This window comes from Schistocerca nitens, chromosome 2 (genome assembly GCF_023898315.1).
Source record: "Schistocerca nitens isolate TAMUIC-IGC-003100 chromosome 2, iqSchNite1.1, whole genome shotgun sequence".
In the NCBI taxonomy this organism is placed as follows: domain Eukaryota; kingdom Metazoa; phylum Arthropoda; class Insecta; order Orthoptera; family Acrididae; genus Schistocerca; species Schistocerca nitens.
The window spans coordinates 1,135,183,786-1,135,205,911 of record NC_064615.1 but is presented as its reverse complement, the minus strand read 5'-3'; the positions used below and the strand labels follow the sequence as shown (position 1 = coordinate 1,135,205,911).

The window sequence follows — 22,126 nt, the reverse complement described above, 5'->3', positions numbered from 1 at the left end:
GATTAGGACAACACAGCCCCCCGTCCCTGAGCAGAGAAAATCTCCGCCCCAGCCGGGAATGGAACGAGGGCCCTTAGGCCCTGTCCTACGTGAGCGACAGAGGCGAGCGACAGCACGTGACAGCTTCAGGTGACAAAACACAACCGCAGGTGTAGTTACGGAAGTGTCGTACGTGAGCGACATCTGTGTCGCTACCTGTCTCCCGCTGCAACTGGCGACGTTTGAATTCAAGAATTCAAATGTGTTTGAATCTTGTCGCTGCAGCATGCGCGACACAGAGCGACAGCCACGTGTCTTCTTGGCAATGCAGTGTAGCGGACGTGATGGCAGCTATGAATTACTTAACATCCGATTTTAAGAAAACTATCTCGTGTGTATTTCGACTTCCAGTTCGTCAACTCGCAAAAGAGGCTAGCCTGGAAGAGGCCCAGTCAAACATGTGATGTTTCAGGTGCCTGGCAACTTCATATTCAATTGCACCCTGCATGCACATATCTCCTATGTAGTCGGTAATGCTGAAGTACCTAAATTGTATTCTCTCCCAGAAAGGTTCTACATCATTATTAGTATTGGCATTTGGGGGTTGCAGAATCCCCACGTTTTGCTTCAAGGCAACGGCTCGCCGCCAACCTGTTATTCTAGCTGACGGCGATTTGTACCTTTGCCTGTTTATGTTAGTAGTTACGTCTGTCCCTGCGTGTGTTAGGGGGGTGGGTTTCTGACAGTTATGGTGGCACTCCTTATTAATGGACGTTGTCCAGAACATCGCACTCGGTGCGCTCTATTTGTCTTTCGTAGGGCTGTTTATATGTAGGACAGTCCCGCCCACTGCCTTATCGCATGTTCTATTTCTAGGTTTGATAGCTATACAGCTTACAGGATTCTCCTGCCCGCATTCTGACAATTTGTGTCCCTGTTTTGCACATCTCCACATACTGGGTCCTTGTCGCAATGCTTCGATCGGTGACCGAACAGTCAGCCAACAGTTAAAACATTTTTGTAGAGCAACAAAGTCACTGATAAACAAAGATTCAAACTGAATGAAAAGCCTTTCATTGTGAAGCAGCAGTAACCGTATTCTTGGTGACACTTTTAAAATATTGTTTACTGTCCTTTTGCCCTTTGCTTCTGTTTTAAATTTTATTTTAACCTCGCTATCGAACTCGTCTTTAGTAATGTATTCACTCAGGTTTATTTTGTAGAGCTCTTCTAGGAATTCCTGGTTATTGAATATGATGAGACATGGTGCACTGGCAGCAGGGGTCTGAACTTCTTGGGTTATTCACACCTAATGTCCTTAAGCTGTAATTTTTTTTCTATTATCTTTTTCTTGTCTACAGATTGTATGCTCCAGTGTCCGCGTATACTCGCGGACGTGGAGCTTAACTTGGTCAAAAGCCGATGCACACGTCCCAAATACTTCGAAAAAGTGAGGCAAACAGAGCGCGCACATGACGAAATTTGCTGTACGGCAGTCGATTCCCAAATTACGAATCCGTTGCGCATGTTGTTCGTCTCTCAACCGAGTGCAACCAGTTCCGTGAAGCGCAGCACGCTGTGTAGTTTGTTCCGCAGTTTGCCGAGCTGTTACTCTGTAGCGCCGGGAAACAGGAGCCACAGGCCAGTTGAAGAAAGCTGCAGCCAGCTTTCCGTAGGCGGCGTCCGCTGAGTCGGCCGCTGCTGTCCGGGACTCCTGACGTGACGCGACGGACAGCTGTGGCTCTCGCAGTCAGCACAGTCCGCGTCCGACGTCACCGCAGCCCGCTGCACTCCGCGCCGTCGGCAGAAAGCGTAAAGCCGTCGGCACACGGACCGTGCATCCGAACGTTGAGCGTAGAGCGTGCCGAGTTTCTGACGTCATAGCGTGGAATAGCACGTTCTGGAGTCTTTCCGAATGTGCATAGCAATATCTGGCACGTCGGATATTCTGAGCGTGCGTCTGAGCGTTGACCGATGAGATGGCACAACGCCACCTACGTAACACGAACGCCGTCTCCCTTCAGTACAGAGGTGTGAGGCGCCATATTGGCATTCATTTCAAGCTTATATGTATATATGCTGTTTCCGAGCACCAGCAAATTCAGACTCACTGGAAAACCCGTTGTTAACTGTGTGGTTCGTTCCAACAAAATAACGAGAAACATCATATTCGTGGCAAAAGAATTATTGTATATTGCGTATCATGAGAGTAGGCTATTTAAAGGCAGCGACACATGGAAGATCCACTAAAACGCATTGTTCTTTGTACAATTTGTTATAATTAAATTTCAATTAGTAACATATCTACCATAAGGTTTTCTGAAATGGGTAACATACTTTGGTTACTTACATTATATGTGTTGTTGCTTTAGCGTTCGCCGGCATGGTAACTCAGCGCGTTCGGTCAGAGGGTTAGCTGCCCTCTGTAATAAAAAAACCGAGTTAATGGAACAACGACGAACTGAAATGGGTGTCTTGCGACGTCCGCCCCGAGCAGATACACGAACGAAAACGAACAAAATGAGATAAAAAAAAAGCGTAATGAATAGCATCACTGCTTTGTATTGGTTTGGTAGTTGGGGCGGAGGTTCGCGTCTTCACACTACCAAATTTTATTTCCTAACATTCGCGTTTTTATTAAGTTCTGACACTGTATTATTAGTTTAATATAAGTATATACTATAATATTTGATATTATGTAAATATAAGTTCACCTTTTTTTGAGGGGTGACTTTGTTCGACTGGCTTACTCTACAGGACAGCTTGCGCTACTTGTATAAAAATACAGTATTTTGCTCCTTTTTCTTTTACGGTTCGTAATTCGCATGTTGCAAAGATTCTGCTACTGGGTAGGAACAGTGATTAAGTAAGACTGACCTTGGGGTTTTACTAAAATGCGGAGAAGTATTCCAAATTTGTACCCTACTGTTTGTAATGGAACTTTTATATGTCTCTGTCCTTATTGATTGGACATGGTACTTTCCTTTTCGTAGACGATGGGGGAAATGTGCGTTTTAATAGAGCTTACGTGGGAATTTTACGCGCGCCCATTGAGTAAACAGTGTGATTTACGAACTAGAAACATCCCTCAACCGCCGCTGGAGTGCGTTGCGATCGCGTATACCACGTTGCGGCCCACGTACCGTATGCTCAAGTCGCATCGTTCCTTAGCGTTCAGCAGCACGTTGAACTTGGCACGCTCAACGTTAACGTTCGACAGCACGGTCCGTGTGCCGACGGCTTAACGCGCCGCGGCCGACAGAGAAGACAATGGCCTGACGCTCCGCCAACGAAACTCGCCACGCGGCACGCGAGAATACATTCACTGTGGCGAAAAGAAGACCTCTCAGGACCAAACTACATTCTCTGAACTACTCTTTAATGCTTAACATGGCAAATTACACCTTTAGCTATTCACGCGGAAACTTGCACTGCACTCCGACAACTTCTTCTCACCACAAACGAACAAGCGGAGCGCTCGCATAACACGTCCGCACGCCACGTAACACACTGCGCGCTGGGAGATGCAGAGGGCCACGACGCCGCCCCCCCAAGCACGAGCAGCAGGTCGCTGCCGCGGCCAGCTAATGACGCGCGACCAGCTCGAGTTGCGCCAGAGTGGCTGGGGCCAGCAGCTCTCTCTCAGAGGTGCAGATCGGCGCCGCCCCCAGCCACGAGCAGCAAGTCGCCGGCACAATCCCACACGTCCGTGTACGTGGCCGCCATGCCAGCTACCGCCTGCGACGATCTGCGTTAGTCATTCTCTAAGCGTCAGTTACCCTAGGAAATTGGATGAGCTGGAAGTATAATAATATATTTTCTGATGACAAATATCTCCACAGTTATTAATGAACGCTAATACGGTATTGTGTGTACCCCTCTTTAAACAGAATTGAACTGTGCTGGGGACACTTTCAGTCTGGTATCTGAATTTCGGAAGAAATGACAATCCATTCTTCCGCAAGAGCCACAGTCAGAGATGGTATACTGTGTTATTCACAAGAATAAAACTGATGGAAACTTTACACCATATATTCTTCCGCGTTTACTGGAATCTCACTGGATTTCATTTCACATGGAGCGGAAGCCAACATGTCTCGAGTACAGTCAAGTACCATAATAGTAACAAGTTTATTCTGTACGTTACGCGCACATCGGCAGGAATCAAACGTTCAAACAGCTGTACCGGCGCATTTGAATTGGACAGCACTGGTCAGATAGCTGGTCAACCTCACCTGCTGTTATATGGCAACAAGGCAGTAAACTATGGATTTTTAAAGTCCCAGAGGGAAGCTATCTCGCTCGCATTACGGTGGAGTCGACACGAGGCAGACGCGAAGAATAACATTTCACCACCGAGAGCGGGTCGGGGGAAAACACAGCACCAGCGCTTCTGGATGGCCAGACAGCGGACCTCAGCAGAAATTTAGTGAAGCAAAGCCACAGGACAGGATCACGTCACATACTAGAAAAATCTCTTTAACCTAGCACGGCACAGTGTGATCCGCTGATACCTTCGTAACAGCAAGACCTATGTGGTCGCGAGCAGTGTCGCCAGGTAAACATTAGCCTCCACTTCGCTCCATAAGTACCCCAGCATTTCAGCCCGTAAGGCAGATTGTCAGACGGGTCGATGACGTACGTGACGTTCGCACTCGATTGCCTGTTTACAGTAAAGTGACGTCCTGCGCAAGTCTGCTGTAGATTCCTTGCACGCTGCTGAGCAACGGCAGCCGTTGTTGGGAGAGACGGCTACGTCGCCATAGTTACCAGTCTCAGAGTGTAGTACCACAACCTGCCACTGTTGCACATGGGTGGATCCGGAAGTCTACACTATAGTCCAGGGACAGGGCACCAGCGTTGCTGATTCTTCGTCGGACTGACCGGGATAGGGTGACCTCAAGTCCCATATTTTATGTGATCGTCCCTGATTTAGCTGCACTGTCCCTATGCACCGACAAAATACTGGTCGGGATAACATCGACTGCCAAAAACCCATCACGCAGTCAATCAGATGAATAAAATCTGTCAAGACTACAGTTAGAAGTAGCAGTAAAATAAGTAAATTTGACGAGTCAGATATTCACAGATCTAATCGTCTTGCAGTTTCAAGAAATGAACTAAATCTTGCAATTTCCGACAGAATTGTGGACAGGGAAACTGATCCACAAGACGCAACATACAGCTAAAATCAGCACGTAGCGAAATATGCTGCGGAGTTTTCCACAACAGATGACGCAACCATTTTTTATAAAATCGGGAACGTTCCAAAGTCCGTCCGGAACTGGACGGTGCACAAATAGAATCAAGGTCTGGCGCAGAAAAAAGGTATACCCCATTTCTCTATCACTACCAAGGACTTCGACCCCTTTAATGGGAAGCTCCTCCATAACAAAAATAGGCAGTGCCGATGAACATCCGGGAGCCACGTTAAACGCAGAGCAATAAAGGAGGGAGAGGAGAAATAGTGAACTGAAGTCCTTGTAAGAATACTACATGCACACGGGAATCCTATATAAATTGACGCAACGAGCAACACTGAAAGAAAGTACTGTTAAGCCTGTGCACTTTAACAACAAGAAACAAAAGCCACCCAGAGTGGCCGCTCAGTTTGAGGCGCCATGTCAAGGATTGCGCGGCCGGTCGGAGGTTCGAGTCCTCTCTCGGGCATGGGTGTGTGTGTTGTCCTTAGCCTAAGTTAGTTTAAGTAGTGTGTAAGTCTAGGGCCCGATGGCCTCAGCAGTTTGGTCCCTTAGGAATTCACACACATTTGAAGAAGAAACAAAACTCGACTTGCTGACGACCTACTTAATTACGTCATCAATAAATAAAAGAAACACGTAGCGCGAACTACAGACATACTCAAGTGCTTTAGGAAGATTTTTAAGCCTCTAATTCTTAAGATAAGTGTTAACCATTAAAAAAAAATTAAGATACACCCCAAAATGAGCTTTCAACTCACCTTCCCAAATTTGTGTAATTTGCTTTGAAAATGTTAAAATCCCTGTGCGTTACCATAATAAAATCTTACAATTTCTTTCCGTAAAATTCTTAAGGCATCAACCATTCCAGGAGAAAGAACAACCATTTGAGACACACCCCCAAAATGTGCTTTCGACGCAGCTTCGGAAATGCAAATAAACTGCTTTACGTAACTGTTGATGCCGTGAGCCGTTTGCAGAACTGTCGTCCGTCGGTTGTCACAGGACCGAGCGCCCTTCCACCTCATCAGACCGGCGTCGTCTTCCGCAAGGCATGGGCCTCACGCTGCCAAACTGCAACGTGCTAACGGTCGGTTCCATACCACTCGTCCAGAAATAGCTTTAATAAATACACACGGGCAGGGAATACAGGTCCAGAACAAGATAGGACAGTGCCTCTGTGAAACCAGAGTCAAAACGGAAGTACTGAGCTACCAGTGGCGCAAAATGCAATACACAGAAATCAAGGCCGGCAACGCCACGTGGCCACATTGAACGAAATCGCAAGAGAGACGTTACAGACACCCAGAACAACTCAAAGAGGTGGCTAACAGACGGAGGGTTATACCAAACAGACGCCCAACTTAGGTCAACTCTGGAGAAGACAGCAACTTGCACTATTTAAGGGTGGGGGTTTAAGCATACACACACACTACATCGAAGATGTCAGGAAATATCTACAACAGATCATTGGGCGGGCCATTAGATTAATGGAATAAGGATGAAACAACTGCCACCAAGGCGCACTATTCAGGCTCAATCTTTCGGAATTTGACGTAAGCTAACAGCCAAGTCATCAGTCAGAGTTTTATAACGAGGCTCAAAATTCGTGTCTGGGATCACATGGTCAACGGGCCTGAGCGACCATAGTGCCATCCCTTGGACATCAGTGCATGGTGCAGTCCAGCGAATCGGTTGGCATGTAGGCGCACAATGCCTCGCAGTCAGTGCGAAAGACTTTTAACAGTGTAATTACTTATGGTGAGTTGTGTTGATGATATCCCTTGTGTGATTGAAAAAAAAAGCGATCTATTCAGTCTTTTAGATTTATTTTACAAGACCTGCATCTTGCAATAAGGCATAGAATAATGAGCAACAGAAATACAACCCCTCCAAATTGAATTTTATAAATAAACAGCATATCCTCTGCTTTGTAATTGAATTTCTTGCTATGAGATCCTTCCTCCCAAGCATGGACTCGTCAATTTCCATGTGTAGGAAGGGAGGGGCCAGGGGGATTTGCCATAAGGGGAAAGGTTAATTAATTTATTGATTTAATTAATTAGTCACTCAAACTAATGGAGTGGGAGGGGGTTTTCGAAAAATTCAGGTCTGAAACTGTGCTTGTATTGGTGAGGGGGAGGGGCGAGGGTTGAAGGTTTTCAGGGTGGTGAGAGAGGGTAGGTGGGATGATGGGTCAGAGGGGAGGGCTGGGGATTTCCCAGAAGTGGAAGCGGTTAATTTATATATCGATTTAATTAATTAGTCAATTAATTTGATATCAAAAGAGTACTTGTATCATCGAGGGGTTTCCCAGAACGGATGGGGAGGGCGAGGTGGAGGGTTGAGGGGGCTTTCTCAGAAGGATGTATTACCACCACGTGGTCATACATCAATTAACAGAACAATGTGTTAAGGGCAAGGGGAGGGGTTCAAAAATCACACAAGTTTGCCCCTGAATGTTTGCAACCTGCACTAAAAAATTGTCTCAGAACACATGTTTTCCAACTACTCAAAGTCAGTCCGATAACATTGTGGCTACTAGACCTTCCGCATTATGTGACAGACGGAAAAATTATGTTCTTAGTTTTTCCTGTCATTTCGGAAATGCAAATTTCTCCTCACATCTTTCACCATCAGAGCATTCCCGAAGCACATTATTTTGTCAATATTGCTTAAAATCACGCTAAGAGACACCAGAACACATTGGTAACTGAGCTCAATTTTTCTGCAAAGGAAAAGTAAGCAGTGTGAAAATGGCATTACTATAGGTAAAAGCATTCATGTTCTTAACACTAGGAGTACCAGATTTCGTTGTACGCCTAGTAGTACCATGTGGGTCAAACATAGTGGGAAACCACCGTTTTATTCTTATGTGGGTGGTGTTTTGAGTGTCGCCATGTTGACAGTAAGTTCAGGAAGACTCTAAAGAGTAACCAAAGGATAATTCGGTCTCTAAAATGAATAGCACACTGTCAAACATAAATTTTCAGAAATAATTTATTTATTTTAATATTTACAGAAGAAATTCCACAATCTTAGGTCAATCATCGTTAAAACAAGTAAGTAAAACAATGTTGCAGTGCCTTTCTTAATAAAAAGATTGAATCAGAATTAAAACTGTTTATGTGAGTACTACTAGTATTTTCACTTTTACAGACAAATAAGGTAAGTACCACATATTTGTGAAAGATTCTAAAACGCAGCAGGTGGCTAAAATGCTGTGCGTGTTTCTTTCTTTTTGTGTTCAATGAAGTAAAACATAACAACAAACAATTTCAGTCTATAATTGCAAATATTTGGAAATACACTCCTGGAAATGGAAAAAAGAACACATTGATACCGGTGTGTCAGACCCACCATACTTGCTCCGGACACTGCGAGAGGGCTGTACAAGCAATGATCACACGCACGGCACAGCGGACACACCAGGAACCGCGGTGTTGGCCGTCGAATGGCGCTAGCTGCGCAGCATTTGTGCACCGCCGCCGTCAGTGTCAGCCAGTTTGCCGTGGCATACGGAGCTCCATCGCAGTCTTTAACACTGGTAGCATGCCGCGACAGCGTGGACGTGAACCGTATGTGCAGTTGACGGACTTTGAGCGAGGGCGTATAGTGGGCATGCGGGAGGCCGGGTGGACGTACCGTCGAATTGCTCAACACGTGGGGCGTGAGGTCTCCACAGTACATCGATGTTGTCGCCAGTGGTCGGCGGAAGGTGCACGTGCCCGTCGACCTGGGACCGGACCGCAGCGACGCACGGATGCACGCCAAGACCGTAGGATGCTACGCAGTGCCGTAGGGGACCGCACTGCCACTTCCCAGCAAATTAGGGACACTGTTGCTCCTGGGGTATCGGCGAGGACCATTCGCAACCGTCTCCATGAAGCTGGGCTACGGTCCCGCACACCGTTAGGCCGTCTTCCGCTCACGCCCCAACATCGTGCAGCCCGCCTCCAGTGGTGTCGCGACAGGCGTGAATGGAGGGACGAATGGAGACGTGTCGTCTTCAGCGATGAGAGTCGCTTCTGCCTTGGTGCCAATGATGGTCGTATGCGTGTTTGGCGCCGTGCAGGTGAGCTCCACAATCAGGACTGCATACGACCGAGGCACACAGGGCCAACACCCGGCATCATGGTGTGGGGAGCGATCTCCTACACTGGCCGTACACCACTGGTGATCGTCGAGGGGACACTGAATAGTGCACGGTACATCCAAACCGTCATCGAACCCATCGTTCTACCATTCCTAGACCGGGAAGGGAACTTGCTGTTCCAACAGGACAATGCACGTCCGCATGTATCCCGTGCCACCCAACGTGCTCTAGAAGGTGTAAGTCAACTACCCTGGCCAGCAAGATCTCCGGATCTGTCCCCCATTGAGCATGTTTGGGACTGGATGAAGCGTCGTCTCACGCGGTCTGCACGTCCAGCACGAACGCTGGTCCAACTGAGGCGCCAGGTGGAAATGGCATGGCAAGCCGTTCCACAGGACTACATCCAGCATCTCTACGATCGTCTCCATGGGAGAATAGCAGCCTGCATTGCTGCGAAAGGTGGATATACACTGTACTAGTGGCGACATTGTGCATGCTCTGTTGCCTGTGTCTATGTGCCTGTGGTTCTGTCAGTGTGATCATGTGATGTATCTGACCCCAGGAATGTGTCAATAAAGTTTCCCCTTCCTGGGACAATGAATTCACGGTGTTCTTATTTCAATTTCCAGGAGTGTATATTTTCCTTTTTTTTAATGAGTAACAATATGCTCATATGCCAACAATATTTATTTTACATTATAGTTACTTCTGCTACATAATACTTTTTCGGGCCTATTTAAGGTTTTATATAGCCTAAATGAAGATCTGAATGAGCATATTTTAGGTGCCAAAAATGCACTTTTTACGACCTAAAAGATGCGCTGTCTAGTAATAACCAGTTGCACAAACATGTATACATAACAACATATAGTATGCCTTTTGATTTATCATCTTACCATTTGTCATCGTTTATAAAGTATGCCTTCAGTGACATGTTATTATAACAAGTGGGACATAGGCTTCATTTCGTTAAAAATGAATTATTAAGACAGGCAACCAACTACGTCCATGAACAGAAATGCTAATGTAGACCAATGATCTACTAGAAGATAAAGAAAATAAAGGTGACTGACACAGATAATAGTTTTAATTTTTCTTTTATGTCATAAATGGTTTCAATTTACACATCAAAATCCAACATAGAAAAAGTAACGTAACTACAGGATAGACTCGTGGACGTGAAATGCCATCTGACGTTTTAAAGAAGAGAAAGACAGGGACTTGAAAGAGTTTTTTATTTCCTTATCAGTTAGTATATACAGCCAAATAACAAGTAACCAACAGATGAACAAGATCATATTAGACTGGGCTTACATACTGTAAAAACCACGATATGCTGAAAAGACAAGTTGCAGAAACTATAAATTATCGAGGAAGCGCCAAATTACAGCATTTTATGTCAACAAAAACCAGATATGCCGAAATGTGCGGATCTAAAGCAACCATGTTTGGCAAGGGAGTCTGCATACATCTGGCGAATAAGGGTCTGAAAATTTGAAGAGACATTAGGCGAACGGAAAAACAGGGTGAATTTTGGATACATGGATCAAGAAGAAGGTTGTTTTAAGCGCGTTACGGATGTGAAGATTGAGATTTTCGAGCACATCATGATTGTGAACGACAAGAATTTGACTCAAAAGATGTGGAACGAAACAGACTTAACCGGGAAGAACTGAGTGAAAGAAGTCGGAAAGGAATAGAAAGCAACTGCGGCATTGGAAAAATTTGATGCACAGAAACACACGATAGGTTCTACCACAGGAAGAAAGTGCGATATCCTACCTGGACTAGTACCGGACTCAAAAACAAGGTGAAAGAAGGGAGATACAAGAGGAACGAGAGGTATTGTTTAGAAGGATGACGTGATGAACAACTCATTCGAGAATCCAAACGATCGATACGAACCAAAGAAATAAGTAAACTGTCACTGACACAGTTTACAGCAAAAAATATCTTATTTTATTCGCCAACCTTTTTTTAAAATTTGTGTATACTACTAGAATCGTTTCAAATTATTTACTTTTGCCTTGCTTTGCAGAAGATCCCTTGGTTTTTCGCTTAAGCCTGGAAGAATGAAATTAGATCGAAAACAAAAAAAATTAAAAAATGAAGAAAGAAATGATACATAGCGACCATACACGTTTTTCCTCCAGTCCCTTAACTGCATGACGTTCTATAGAGCGTGCACAACATGAATTGCATATGTAAACGTGGAAAAATAACCGGTCGAGACTGTGATGTAATGATCTACATCTACATCCATACTCCGCAAGCCACCTGACGGTGTGTGGCGGAGGGTACCCTGAGTACCTCTATAGGTTCTCCCTTCTATTCCAGTCTCGTATTGTTCGTGGAAAGAAGGATTGTCGGTATGCTTCTGTGCGGGCTCTAATCTCTCTGATTTTATCCTCATGGTCTCTTCGCGAGATATACGTAGGAGGGAGCAATATACTGCTTGACTCTTCGGTGAAGGTATGTTCTCGAAACTTTAACAAAAGCCCGTACCGAGCTACTGAGCGTCTCTCCTGCAGAGTCTTCCACTGGAGTTTATCTATCATCTCCGTAACGCTTTCGCGATTACTAAATGATCCTGTAACGAAGCGCGCTGCTCTCCATTGGATCTTCTCTATCTCTTCTATCAACCTTATCTGGTACGGATCCCACACTGCTGACCAGTATTCAAGCAGTGGGCGAACAAGCGTACTGTAACCTACTTCCTTTATTTTCGGATTGCATTTCCTTAGGATTCTTCCAATGAATCTCAGTCTGGCATCTGCTTTACCGACGATCAACTTTATATGATCATTCCATTTTAAATCACTCCTAATACGTATTCCCAGATAATTTATGGAATTAACTGCTTCCAGTTGCTGACCTGCTATTTTGTAGCTAAATGATAAGGAATCTATCTTTCTATGTATTCGCAGCACATTACACTTGTCTACATTGAGACTGATTTGCCAATCCCTGCACCATGCGTCAATTCGCTGCAGATCCTCCTGCATTTCAGTACAATTTTCCATTGTTACAACCTCTCGATACACCACAGCATCATCTGCAAAAAGCCTCAGTGAACTGCCGATGTCATCCACAAGGTCATTTATGTATATTGTGAATAGCAACGGTCCTATGACACTCCCCTGCGGCACACCTGAAATCACTCTCACTTCGGATGACTTCTCTCCATTGAGAATGACATGCTACGTTCTGTTATCTAGGAACTCTTCGATCAATCACACAATTGGTCTGATAGTCCATATGCTCTTACTTTGTTCATTAAACGACTGTGGGGAACTGTATCGAACGCCTTGCGGAAGTCAAGAAACACGGCATTTACCTGTGAACCCGTGTCTATGGCCCTCTGAGTCTCGTGGACGAATAGCGCGAGCTGGGTTTCACACTACCGTCTTTTTCGAAACCCATGCTGATGCCTACAGAGTAGATTTCTAGTCTCCAGAAAAGTCATTATATTCGAACATAACACGTGTTCCAAAATTCTACAACTGATCGACGTTAGAGATATAGGTCTATAGTTCTGCACATCTGTTCGACGTCCCTTCTTGAAAACGGGGATGACCTGTGCCCTTTTCCAATCCTTTGGAACGCTACGCTCTTCTAGAGACCTACGGTACACCACTGCAAGAAGGGGGGCACGTTCCTTCGCGTACTCTGTGTAAAATCGAACTGGTATCCCATCAGGTCCAGCGGCCTTTCCTCTTTTGAGCGATTTTAATTGTTTCTCTATCCCTCTGTCATCTATTTCGATATCTACCATTTTGTCATCTGTACGACAATCTAGAGAAGGAACAACAGTGCAGTCTTCCTCTGTGAAACAGCTTTGGAAAAAGACATTTAGTATTTTGGCCTTTAGTCTGTCATCCTCTGTTTCAGTACCATTTTGGTCACAGAGTGTCTGGACATTTTGTTTTGTTCCACCTACCGCTTTGACATAAGACCAAAATTTCTTAGGATTTTCTGCCAAGTCAGTACGTAGAATTTTACTTTCGAATTCATTGAACGCCTCTCGCATAGCCCTCCTCACACTACATTTCGCTTCGCGTAGTTTTTGTTTGTCTGCAAGGCTTTGGCTATGTTTATGATTGCTGTGAAGTTTCCTTCGCTTCCGCAGCAGTTTTCTAACTCGGTTGTTGTACCACGGTGGCTCTTTTCCATCTCTTACGATTTTGCTTAGCACATACTCATCTAACGCACATTGTACGATGGTTTTGAACTTTGTCCACTGATCCTCAACACTATCTGTACTTGAGACAAAACTTTTGTGTTGAGCCGTCAGGTACTCTGTAATCTGCTTTTTGTCACTTTTGGTAAACAGAAAAATCTTCCTCCCTTTTTTAATATTTCTATCATCGATGCCGTAACCGCTTTATGATCGCTGATTCCCTGTTCTGCGTTAACTGTTTCAAATAGTTCGGTTCTGTTTGTCACCAGAAGGTCTAATATGTTATCGCCACGAGTCGGTTCTCTGTTTAACTGCTCAAGGTAGTTTTCAGATAAAGCACTTAAAAAAAATTTCACTGGATTCTTTGTCCCTGCCACCCGTTATGAACGTTTGAGTCTCCCAGTCTATATCCGGCAAATTAAAATCTCCACCCAGAACTATAACATGGTGGGGAAAGCTACTCGAAATATTTTCTAAATTATCCTTCAGGTGCTCAGCCACAACAGCTGCTGAGCCAGGGGGCCTATAGAGACATCCAATTACCATGTCTGAGCCTGCTTTAACCGTGACCTTCACCCAAATTATTTCACATTTCGGATCTCCGTCAATTTCCTTCGATATCAATAAAAACACGTTGCGTTTCATTCCTAGCGCTAACGAGTTGATGAAGGAACACAATATCAAAGAAAGAAAAGTCAAGCTTGAGTTACAAAATTTTATTCAAGATGCAATATTAATGTTTAGCCCTATAAGTTTATCATTAAGTGCTTAACATGCAGGGTATTCCCAAATTCCCGTTACAGATTTCTAGGACTTGTAGAGTGGAGTGAATACATAATAATTTGTTTAGAAAGCCCTTTCCGGAAACGTCACCCAACGACGCTACAGAGCGTCAAAGTTATATACGTCGGTGTCTGTAAATGTATGGGTATGCAGGATGATTCCGTCGTGATGTTACAACTTTCTAGGACGACGGAGAAGGATAAATGTATCAGTTTGTAGTAAGGTCCTTATACGGCAACGACCGGTCGAATGTTAGAAGCGAAATCCGTTCTGCGTTCTGATACCTCTGACAGTGGAATACATGTACTGGTACTGCTGTTGCTAAGATTTTAGGGCAAGCAACTTTCGGATGTGCTAGTAGGGACCAAAACAAGAAAAAACGTTCCGTAAACATGGGCTCTAAAATACATACCTGAGGCACTATGAGCACTTGTTTATCTATGCTGCTGTGAAACATCTCCTCTATTGAACAAGTGCTCAAAACCCTTAAGGTATGCATTTTAGAGCCCACGTTTGCTAAACGTTTTTTCTTGTTTTGGGTGCATACTTTTACATCTGAAAGTTGCCTACCCTACAATTTCAGCAACAACAGTAACGGTACATGTATTACGCTACCAGAGATGCAAGAACGATTTTCTCTTGTACCTTCGAGTCCTCTGTTTCCGAACCAGGGACCCTTACCTCAAATGGCTACATTTATCCTTCTGCTTTCATCCTAGAAAGTTTGTAACATCATTACGGAATCATATGTATCGGCGCCTGTAAATGTATGTGTGTACAGTATACCTTTGAGGCTCTGTAGCGTCGTTGGATGGCGTTTCTAGACATGGGTTCCTGCTCAAAGTATTATGCACACACTCCTCTCTACAAGTCATAGAAGTTTGTAACGGGAATTTCCGGACACCCTGTATGTACCGTCATTGTTTCTACGTAATAGTTTAGAACCTGTTATTTCAGTAGAGGTTGTATGGGGTTGAATCAGAGATCATTTACGTTTAGTAGCAGATTTCTTCACATTACAGTTTCCTTACTAATGACCACATTTTAGTTATCTACGTTATAAGAAACTAGAACGAACTTTCGATCGAGCGTCTACCAATGTAACGAGAGACAGGTTTCTACGCAACAGACAGTCCTGAGCAGACACCATATAAGAATACATTATTATGTAAGTAAAGCCGCACATTTGACAGCTATGTGCGTGATCTACCAAATACCTTCAGAGCGTTCGCCAACTATGTCAGAAACCAAGCCAGCGAGCTTCGCCTTGGAGACCTGGGCTCTGTGTTAAAGGCACTCAGTACGTGTCAGCTATGCCATTGGCAGCTACGTTATTAACAAGGTGAGGCTGTCACGGTTCCGGAGGCTGGTCTGAATACCCCTATGCGTTGCTGAGCGTGGTCCTACAGAATGTGGTACGCCCTTGTCTGCCTCCGACCCTTGAACTTACCCACACAACTAACTTTAAGGGGACCAACAGGTCAATGGGAACCAAAATCACGATGCAACAAGACATTTTTACATTAAAAAATGAATGCCGGGGATGAAACAAGAAACTTATCGAGAAACTCTGTAGTACTAACGGGAGAGCGTCAGTAGAAAGTCTTCGAACTTCCGCAGTTGAGTGTTGTGATCCAGTGTGCTTGGACAGCCCCCACGTAAATGGGGCAGACACTCAGCTCAATAAAACCACAAGGATCATCTCTGGGTGGACGATAACTGCTCCACTATACCGGCTTCCAATACTCAGCCATATACTCCCTCCTATGGTAAGAAGACAAGAAGCACTTTTGAAAGGCCGGCCGGAGTGGCCGTGCGGTTCTAGGCGCTACAGTCTGGAGCCGAGCGACCGCTACGGTCGCAGGTTCGAATCCTGCCTCGGGCATGGATGTGTGTGATGTCCTTAGGTTAGTTAGGTTTAATTAGTTCTAAGTTCTAGGCGACTGATGCCTCAGAAGTTAAGTCGCATAGTGCTCAGAGCCATTTGAACTTTTGAAAGAATATTCCAAAATGATGAATAGTCTTCAAGTTCCCACCATGAAGATATTCATTGGTTGACAACAAACCGAGTTGGTTACAGATTCCCATCCCTGCGACTGGTGAAACGACTTGCTGATAGCAGCTTCACCAGTAACACTAATGACGTGAAACTTGGACTATGAATGATCCACCCCAAGTGCGGCATATTCCTTACCCTCTACAGAAACGAAGGGTTTTGAATTCCCACAGCATTAGTGGACGTATATGAATCGCATCCGAACAAGACGCTGAGTGTGCGCATAGAACATGCACAATAGGTGTAAGCTGTCCAGCCCAAGCTGGTTGTGGAGCTTCGCACCGGCACATAGTCGAGGAGTGTAGACTGAGAGTCTACCTGTGCGATACAAACGTGTATTTCGTGACTGCACCATCAAGCCTCGAATGGGAAAGAAGAATGGACATTAGCACGTAACAACTGATTGTTGGTTAAACGTGCGGTTTGAGTTTTTTCTCCTGTTTCTGTCGATATGTCATGTACAGTTTTATTCATTAATTAAATAAACTGTTAAAACTACTGCAAAGTTTATTGCATGCGATATACTATTTATTTCATAGACCCGTAGTGAGGAGATAGCTAGGAAGTAGAATGTCAAGAAAGAAGAATACATAATGAAGACAGGAAGAGCTAGGCCGCTGTTGCTTTCTTAGATCCTATGTACACGCTTCTCTGTCCGCTTCCTTACTTAAGTGGAATATCGCGCTGATTAAATTTCCTTCGTAGGTTAACTGAAACAATTTTCCGCGACCCAACGATTTAATACATGCCGAATACCTCAGTCTTAAATTAATACGCCTTAAGTACGAGAAGCCGAGACTCTTCGTATTAAAACACACATCCGACACGACAATCGTTCCAGGGAAGTCTGTCGTGAGAGTTCGCTTCTGATTTGTAGATTACGAGCGTTGTGCGATATCGAGAAGTAATCCGTGTCGATTCCTGGTATGGAGGGCGCTACAGTCGACAACGTGGTATCTCAGTATCTGTGGACACTGTTACCCCATTGACTTCAGTAGCGGTGACTGCCGTTGTGTGTGGCGTCCGTTGTGCGGCTTTCGCTCATCGTGGAAACCACATGTTACGGTGGTGAGGAGGTTGCCTGTATTAACCGAGCAGTGTGTCCTAGCCTTCATTTCACTGCAATTTACTGTTCATCGCTGCAGTCCTTGGTGAGTACGGAACATGTGCTGATGTGCCGCACAGTGTAGTTGTTAGAAAATGTTGATGGTCTATGCCCAGACCACGTATAAGCTAAGTCGTGATGCCGATATATGCTTTGTATACGGGCTTTGGATTACTTTAATTACTTCCTGAAACAATTTTTACTTACGTATTCGGAAGAAAGTTGAAACGTTAGTTGTCGGTATACTCTTAGTAGTAAAAAACGAAAAAAAATTCTCAGTACAAACGCTAATTCCTGATTCCAGACAGTAACCGCTGAGTGGACTTCAGCACAGTAGCTGCTCTCTCTAGTCAAATGTAGAATTTTTCATGCGCCGAAGACTCACTTAGGAAATGAATCACAGTTGGCAAGGGTGTTTTAAGCCGGACGCATTGGGGGTACCGCATTGCAGGTAACTAATGGATTGTAGAATGAGAGATTTTTCTTGGAACATATTTATTTTTAAAGTGTTGGAAAGTGAATATTTACTGTGTGTGTGTGTGTGTGTGTGTGTGTGTGTGTGTGTGTGTGTGTGTGTGTGTGTGTGTGTTACAATGAATGACGGAGCTCGTGGTGCATCGCAAGTGCTACTCACAACTCTTCCTCAGATAAAGTAAATGATCCACAGAGAGAGTAGACACTTGTTTCACGTTCTTCCCCTCCATTAAACCTCTCCATTACGGCACTTGATTGACTTGCACACAACAGCCCATTTAAAACCAAACCAGTTACTGTGTGCACTATACTTATTGTTCGTAAAGCACTTGATTGCAGCACTACTCCCGTCTGAGCTGCCAGATATTGGATGACTTCAAGATGTTAATACTTCGTCTGACCACTTTAATAGTAATCGAATGCTGTGTACAGCACTGTAGTAATTCTTACGTAGTTACTGCTGTATTGTGTTGTCAATAAATTCATTTACTTCGAAGCAAGTAATGAGGCAATTTCTGGATTACTGCAGATACTATCTAATACTTGAAGACATTTGTTTGAGATATTTAGTGTCTGTTACATATGTCGCTGTTATCATTAGTATTGTGCTGAACGAACAACACACGTGTGAAGTGGGTGGATTGAGAAACCTGTAAGGTCCATCGCATCAATGCAATTGAGAAAAAGTAATTATTGGTAGCTTATATCAGAATGTCTTACAAATTGAGGATAGTAATAATCTTTTGAAAATAATTGTTTCGTCACCGAAACAGAATTGAATGATAGTTTTTATCCCTCAGAAAATTTCATTTTATCCCAGGCCGGGAACCACTGGTTTACACTTACACTGTAGGAATAACTGTCCGGTGGCCACTTAAACTTGTAACAGTTTAATGCCCCCCTACACACGCATCAGGTTATTGGCCAACCGACCGCCATATTTCGTGGCAGCCTTCAGGCACGTCTCGACACACTGCACTCGGCGATTACAGCGCCGGTGTGTTGTGATTTGCTAACCTAAGCTTTATTGAGTTTGTTCTGAAAGTTTCTCCTTGGTTTCGCACAGAAACAAGGGTTTTCCGTGGCTGTTCTAGATGTAACAAAGCCAAAAAAGCAGACAAAGCTGTGGGCCAAACGACTAATGCAAGGAAAGAAAGTCAGCCGAGTTTCGCTACTTACGCAACTGGGAGCCGATGGTTTTCGTAATTACGTAAGAATGGATGAATCGTGCGTTTCGGACCTGCTGAAATCAAATAATTCTTAACGAAAACGGATAGTCATGAGAGGCTGTTACCTACATTGATTTCTGCCCCATGGCAGAAGTTAGAGGATCTCAAATTCAGTGCTGTTGTATCCCCACAATTATTAATGACAATGATTCGTGAAAAACGCAACGTGATTTATAGTTTACTACAGAAATACTTCATGGTAATGCAAAATTTGATTTATGTAACACGAAATGACAAGTAAATTTAATAAACTCTAAATTCGACGGCAGTCTAAACATGGCAGTGGCACACACTACGTAGTAAATGCCACAAGTACATAAGAAAGGATCCATTTAGCCACTGTTAGAACAGTACAAAAATCACACTTCGCTTTTCTCATGTAAAATCAGGGAAGGTGCTATGACATGGAAGGCAACTGAAGAGCCGAATATGACCTTAGCGCTGAATTTATGAAGTTTGTGACATAAGCTGCTGACAGTGAGTGCTTGGATTTTTCTTTAAACTAACAGATTTGTGGAAAAGTGTCGTCCTTACGTGCCACTGTTAGATTACTTGAAATTCTAAGAAATTTAAACATTTCGTTGATTGTAGTCTTACCAAGAAATCAGTCTGGACATGTAAGTCTTCCATGTACTGCTTGGGCGTTAGCTTATCAAAATAAAAGCGAAATGTCTTTCGAAATCCGAAGTTGTTACTGAGTCAGTCTTAAATACTATGGTATTTAATTTCGGTGCGAATTTTTACCTCACACTGAAAAAAATAGCTTAAATATCGTTCGTAGCTAGATGCTGTGATTTTACGGTCCAAGATCTGTTGCTTAAGCGGACTTGCGTGCCGGCAACATTTCCACAATCGCAGTTTCCAGGCTCTTACCATCAGAATTTCCTCTAAGCGCAAAGCCATTGGTATCGTGTTTTCTGTTCCAATGGTGATATTCTTTCACAGCTACGTATTTACCATTACCGTACAGTTCGTCACTATTGCGACTTCGAAAAATTTACTGTAGCGCAGGTGAGATGATTTGCCTTCATTCTCGCATTGTGTGTATTAACGGAAGCGCCAAGGAAATCTGTAGCATGTAGAAAATAAAACCTTAATTTGATGATAGGTTAGCCCCTGAAGTTTCAGAAATTTTATTAAACTGATACCTTAAGAATTATTCTAATCAACCTAAATGCTTCAGACAACAGGCAGAAAACTGCACGCATGCTAGAGATTCGATTTACTCGGAAATCGAACGAGTAGGTGCTGTTGGTGCGTAGTACGTTCCAGTAACGGAAAAAGTGGTGTTTTGCCACAGGAGGAAATTGCGTTAGTATACGTCTTACGATAGACATTACTTACCTCCCATGTTCACTAACATGCCGTACAACGTGAACGGACAGTTGGTCACGTCTAGTGGTGAGAGGAAATGGAGCCACCAACTCGTTTCTTTCGTTAACATAACCTCGTTTGGTGTGAAACATATTACCAAATTTTAGGTGCGATGTAGGTCTGTAGGGTAGGCATGCAATTCATCTATAGAGGTTGTGAGAAACAATCGTAATAAATTGTAAGGGGGTGTGCTACAGTAGGTTGCTGAAAAGACAAGAAAAAATAACATACCTTGCATTGTTTCAGAGTTAATTAATATTGTTGTCAGGCTGTTGCGCGCGCAGATTAAAGTGCCCTCAACACACAATTGTCAGTTCTTGTAGCGTAGATGATGGCGCACGAGGCTGTTCAGTGTATGGCTCCGGTTCGATCCCTACTACAGTCACACTCCCAATTTTTTAATCTCTTGTTTGATTTTAGGAAAAACCGAAGGACACGTTTGGCCACACCGTCTCCTTCCGACGCTTGAATTTCCGCGCGGAACGAACTGATAGGCTAAGGTTAGTGCTAATTAACTCGGAAACTCCGTAACGTATCGAATTGTTTCCTTACAGTTAATTGTCAAGACAACTTACCGTGCAACACCCTTAAAAGCTTTTACAGACTGTTCTTAACCACCCTGTACATCAGTCTAACAAAGTAAAAGACAGATGTGCTTTTTATGAAAAAAATTTCCAACATACTCCTTGATTTCGCAATACGATCTGAGTTCCACTAAGGGCTCCTATATACGCATCAGTTTGTCGTTCCACCTATCAATTTCGTGGCAGCCAAAACGTCTTGACCTTACCTAAAGTACATTGTTTGTCCTAAGAGATACAGACTTGTTTCACACGGAAAGAAATAGGGGTTTTTATAAACTGTCTTAGAGGTAATGAGGCCAAAAAGCTGAGAGCTATGGACTAAGTGACGAATGCGAGCAAAGGAATTCACCCACATTCTGTTACTTAAGCAGCTGTGCCCCGATAATTTTCATAATTACCTAATGAGGGGCGAATTATTCATTTCGGAGTTGCTGAACATCAAACCATTCTCAGCGAAAAAGAATGACAGGCTGTTAACAACTTCACGATTTCTAGCGACTAGCAGAAGTCAGGAGTGCTGTTGTATCCCACGGTTATCAGTTACTATAATTCGTGAAACGCGCAACCAGATGTATAGTTGAGAGGTAATAAATCAAACTGAAGCAAAAAAGTCGGTTTACATAAACATTACGTACTAGCAAAAAAGACTTCAAAGTGTAAGAAACTTACTTCAAATACGAACACGAAAGACCACACGTCGTGATGGTGTACATAATCTAATAAATACTACAGATACATCAGGAAGTACCTGGCAACTATAAGACCTGTAAAAAGATTTCTATCCTTTGCTCTTCATAGCAGTGGTTTGGATATAGGCTGGACTTTGAACGTTTATAACTATTAAAGAAGTATAGGGCTATTCAAAAAGAAGGAAAAGACTTCAACAGAACTCCAGTGTTCCTGGAAAGAGAGAAGTTCAAATTTCTATGCGTTAAATGAGAGCATAATGTGTTACACGATAAATCCCAGAATGGCAGCTCATTTCCTGCCACACACGAAGCAGCTGGTGTCTCATTATCGAACTTGCAGCTTGAACGACAAGATGTCTGACCCTTAAGAATGTCA

The 22,126-nt window shown here is 43.8% G+C and overlaps 1 protein-coding gene across 1 annotated transcript in view; it reads right to left on the bottom strand.

The window, feature by feature from the left end:
* LOC126235596 (uncharacterized) overlaps window positions 1-20,454 on the bottom strand; it is a 37,494-nt gene extending 17,040 nt beyond the window's left edge. Inside the window, exon 1 of the mRNA XM_049944310.1 lies at window positions 20,448-20,454. Coding sequence (XP_049800267.1) covers window positions 20,448-20,454 — 7 coding nt within the window. The remainder of the gene's footprint in view (window positions 1-20,447) is intronic.
* Window positions 20,455-22,126: the final 1,672 nt, after the last annotated feature.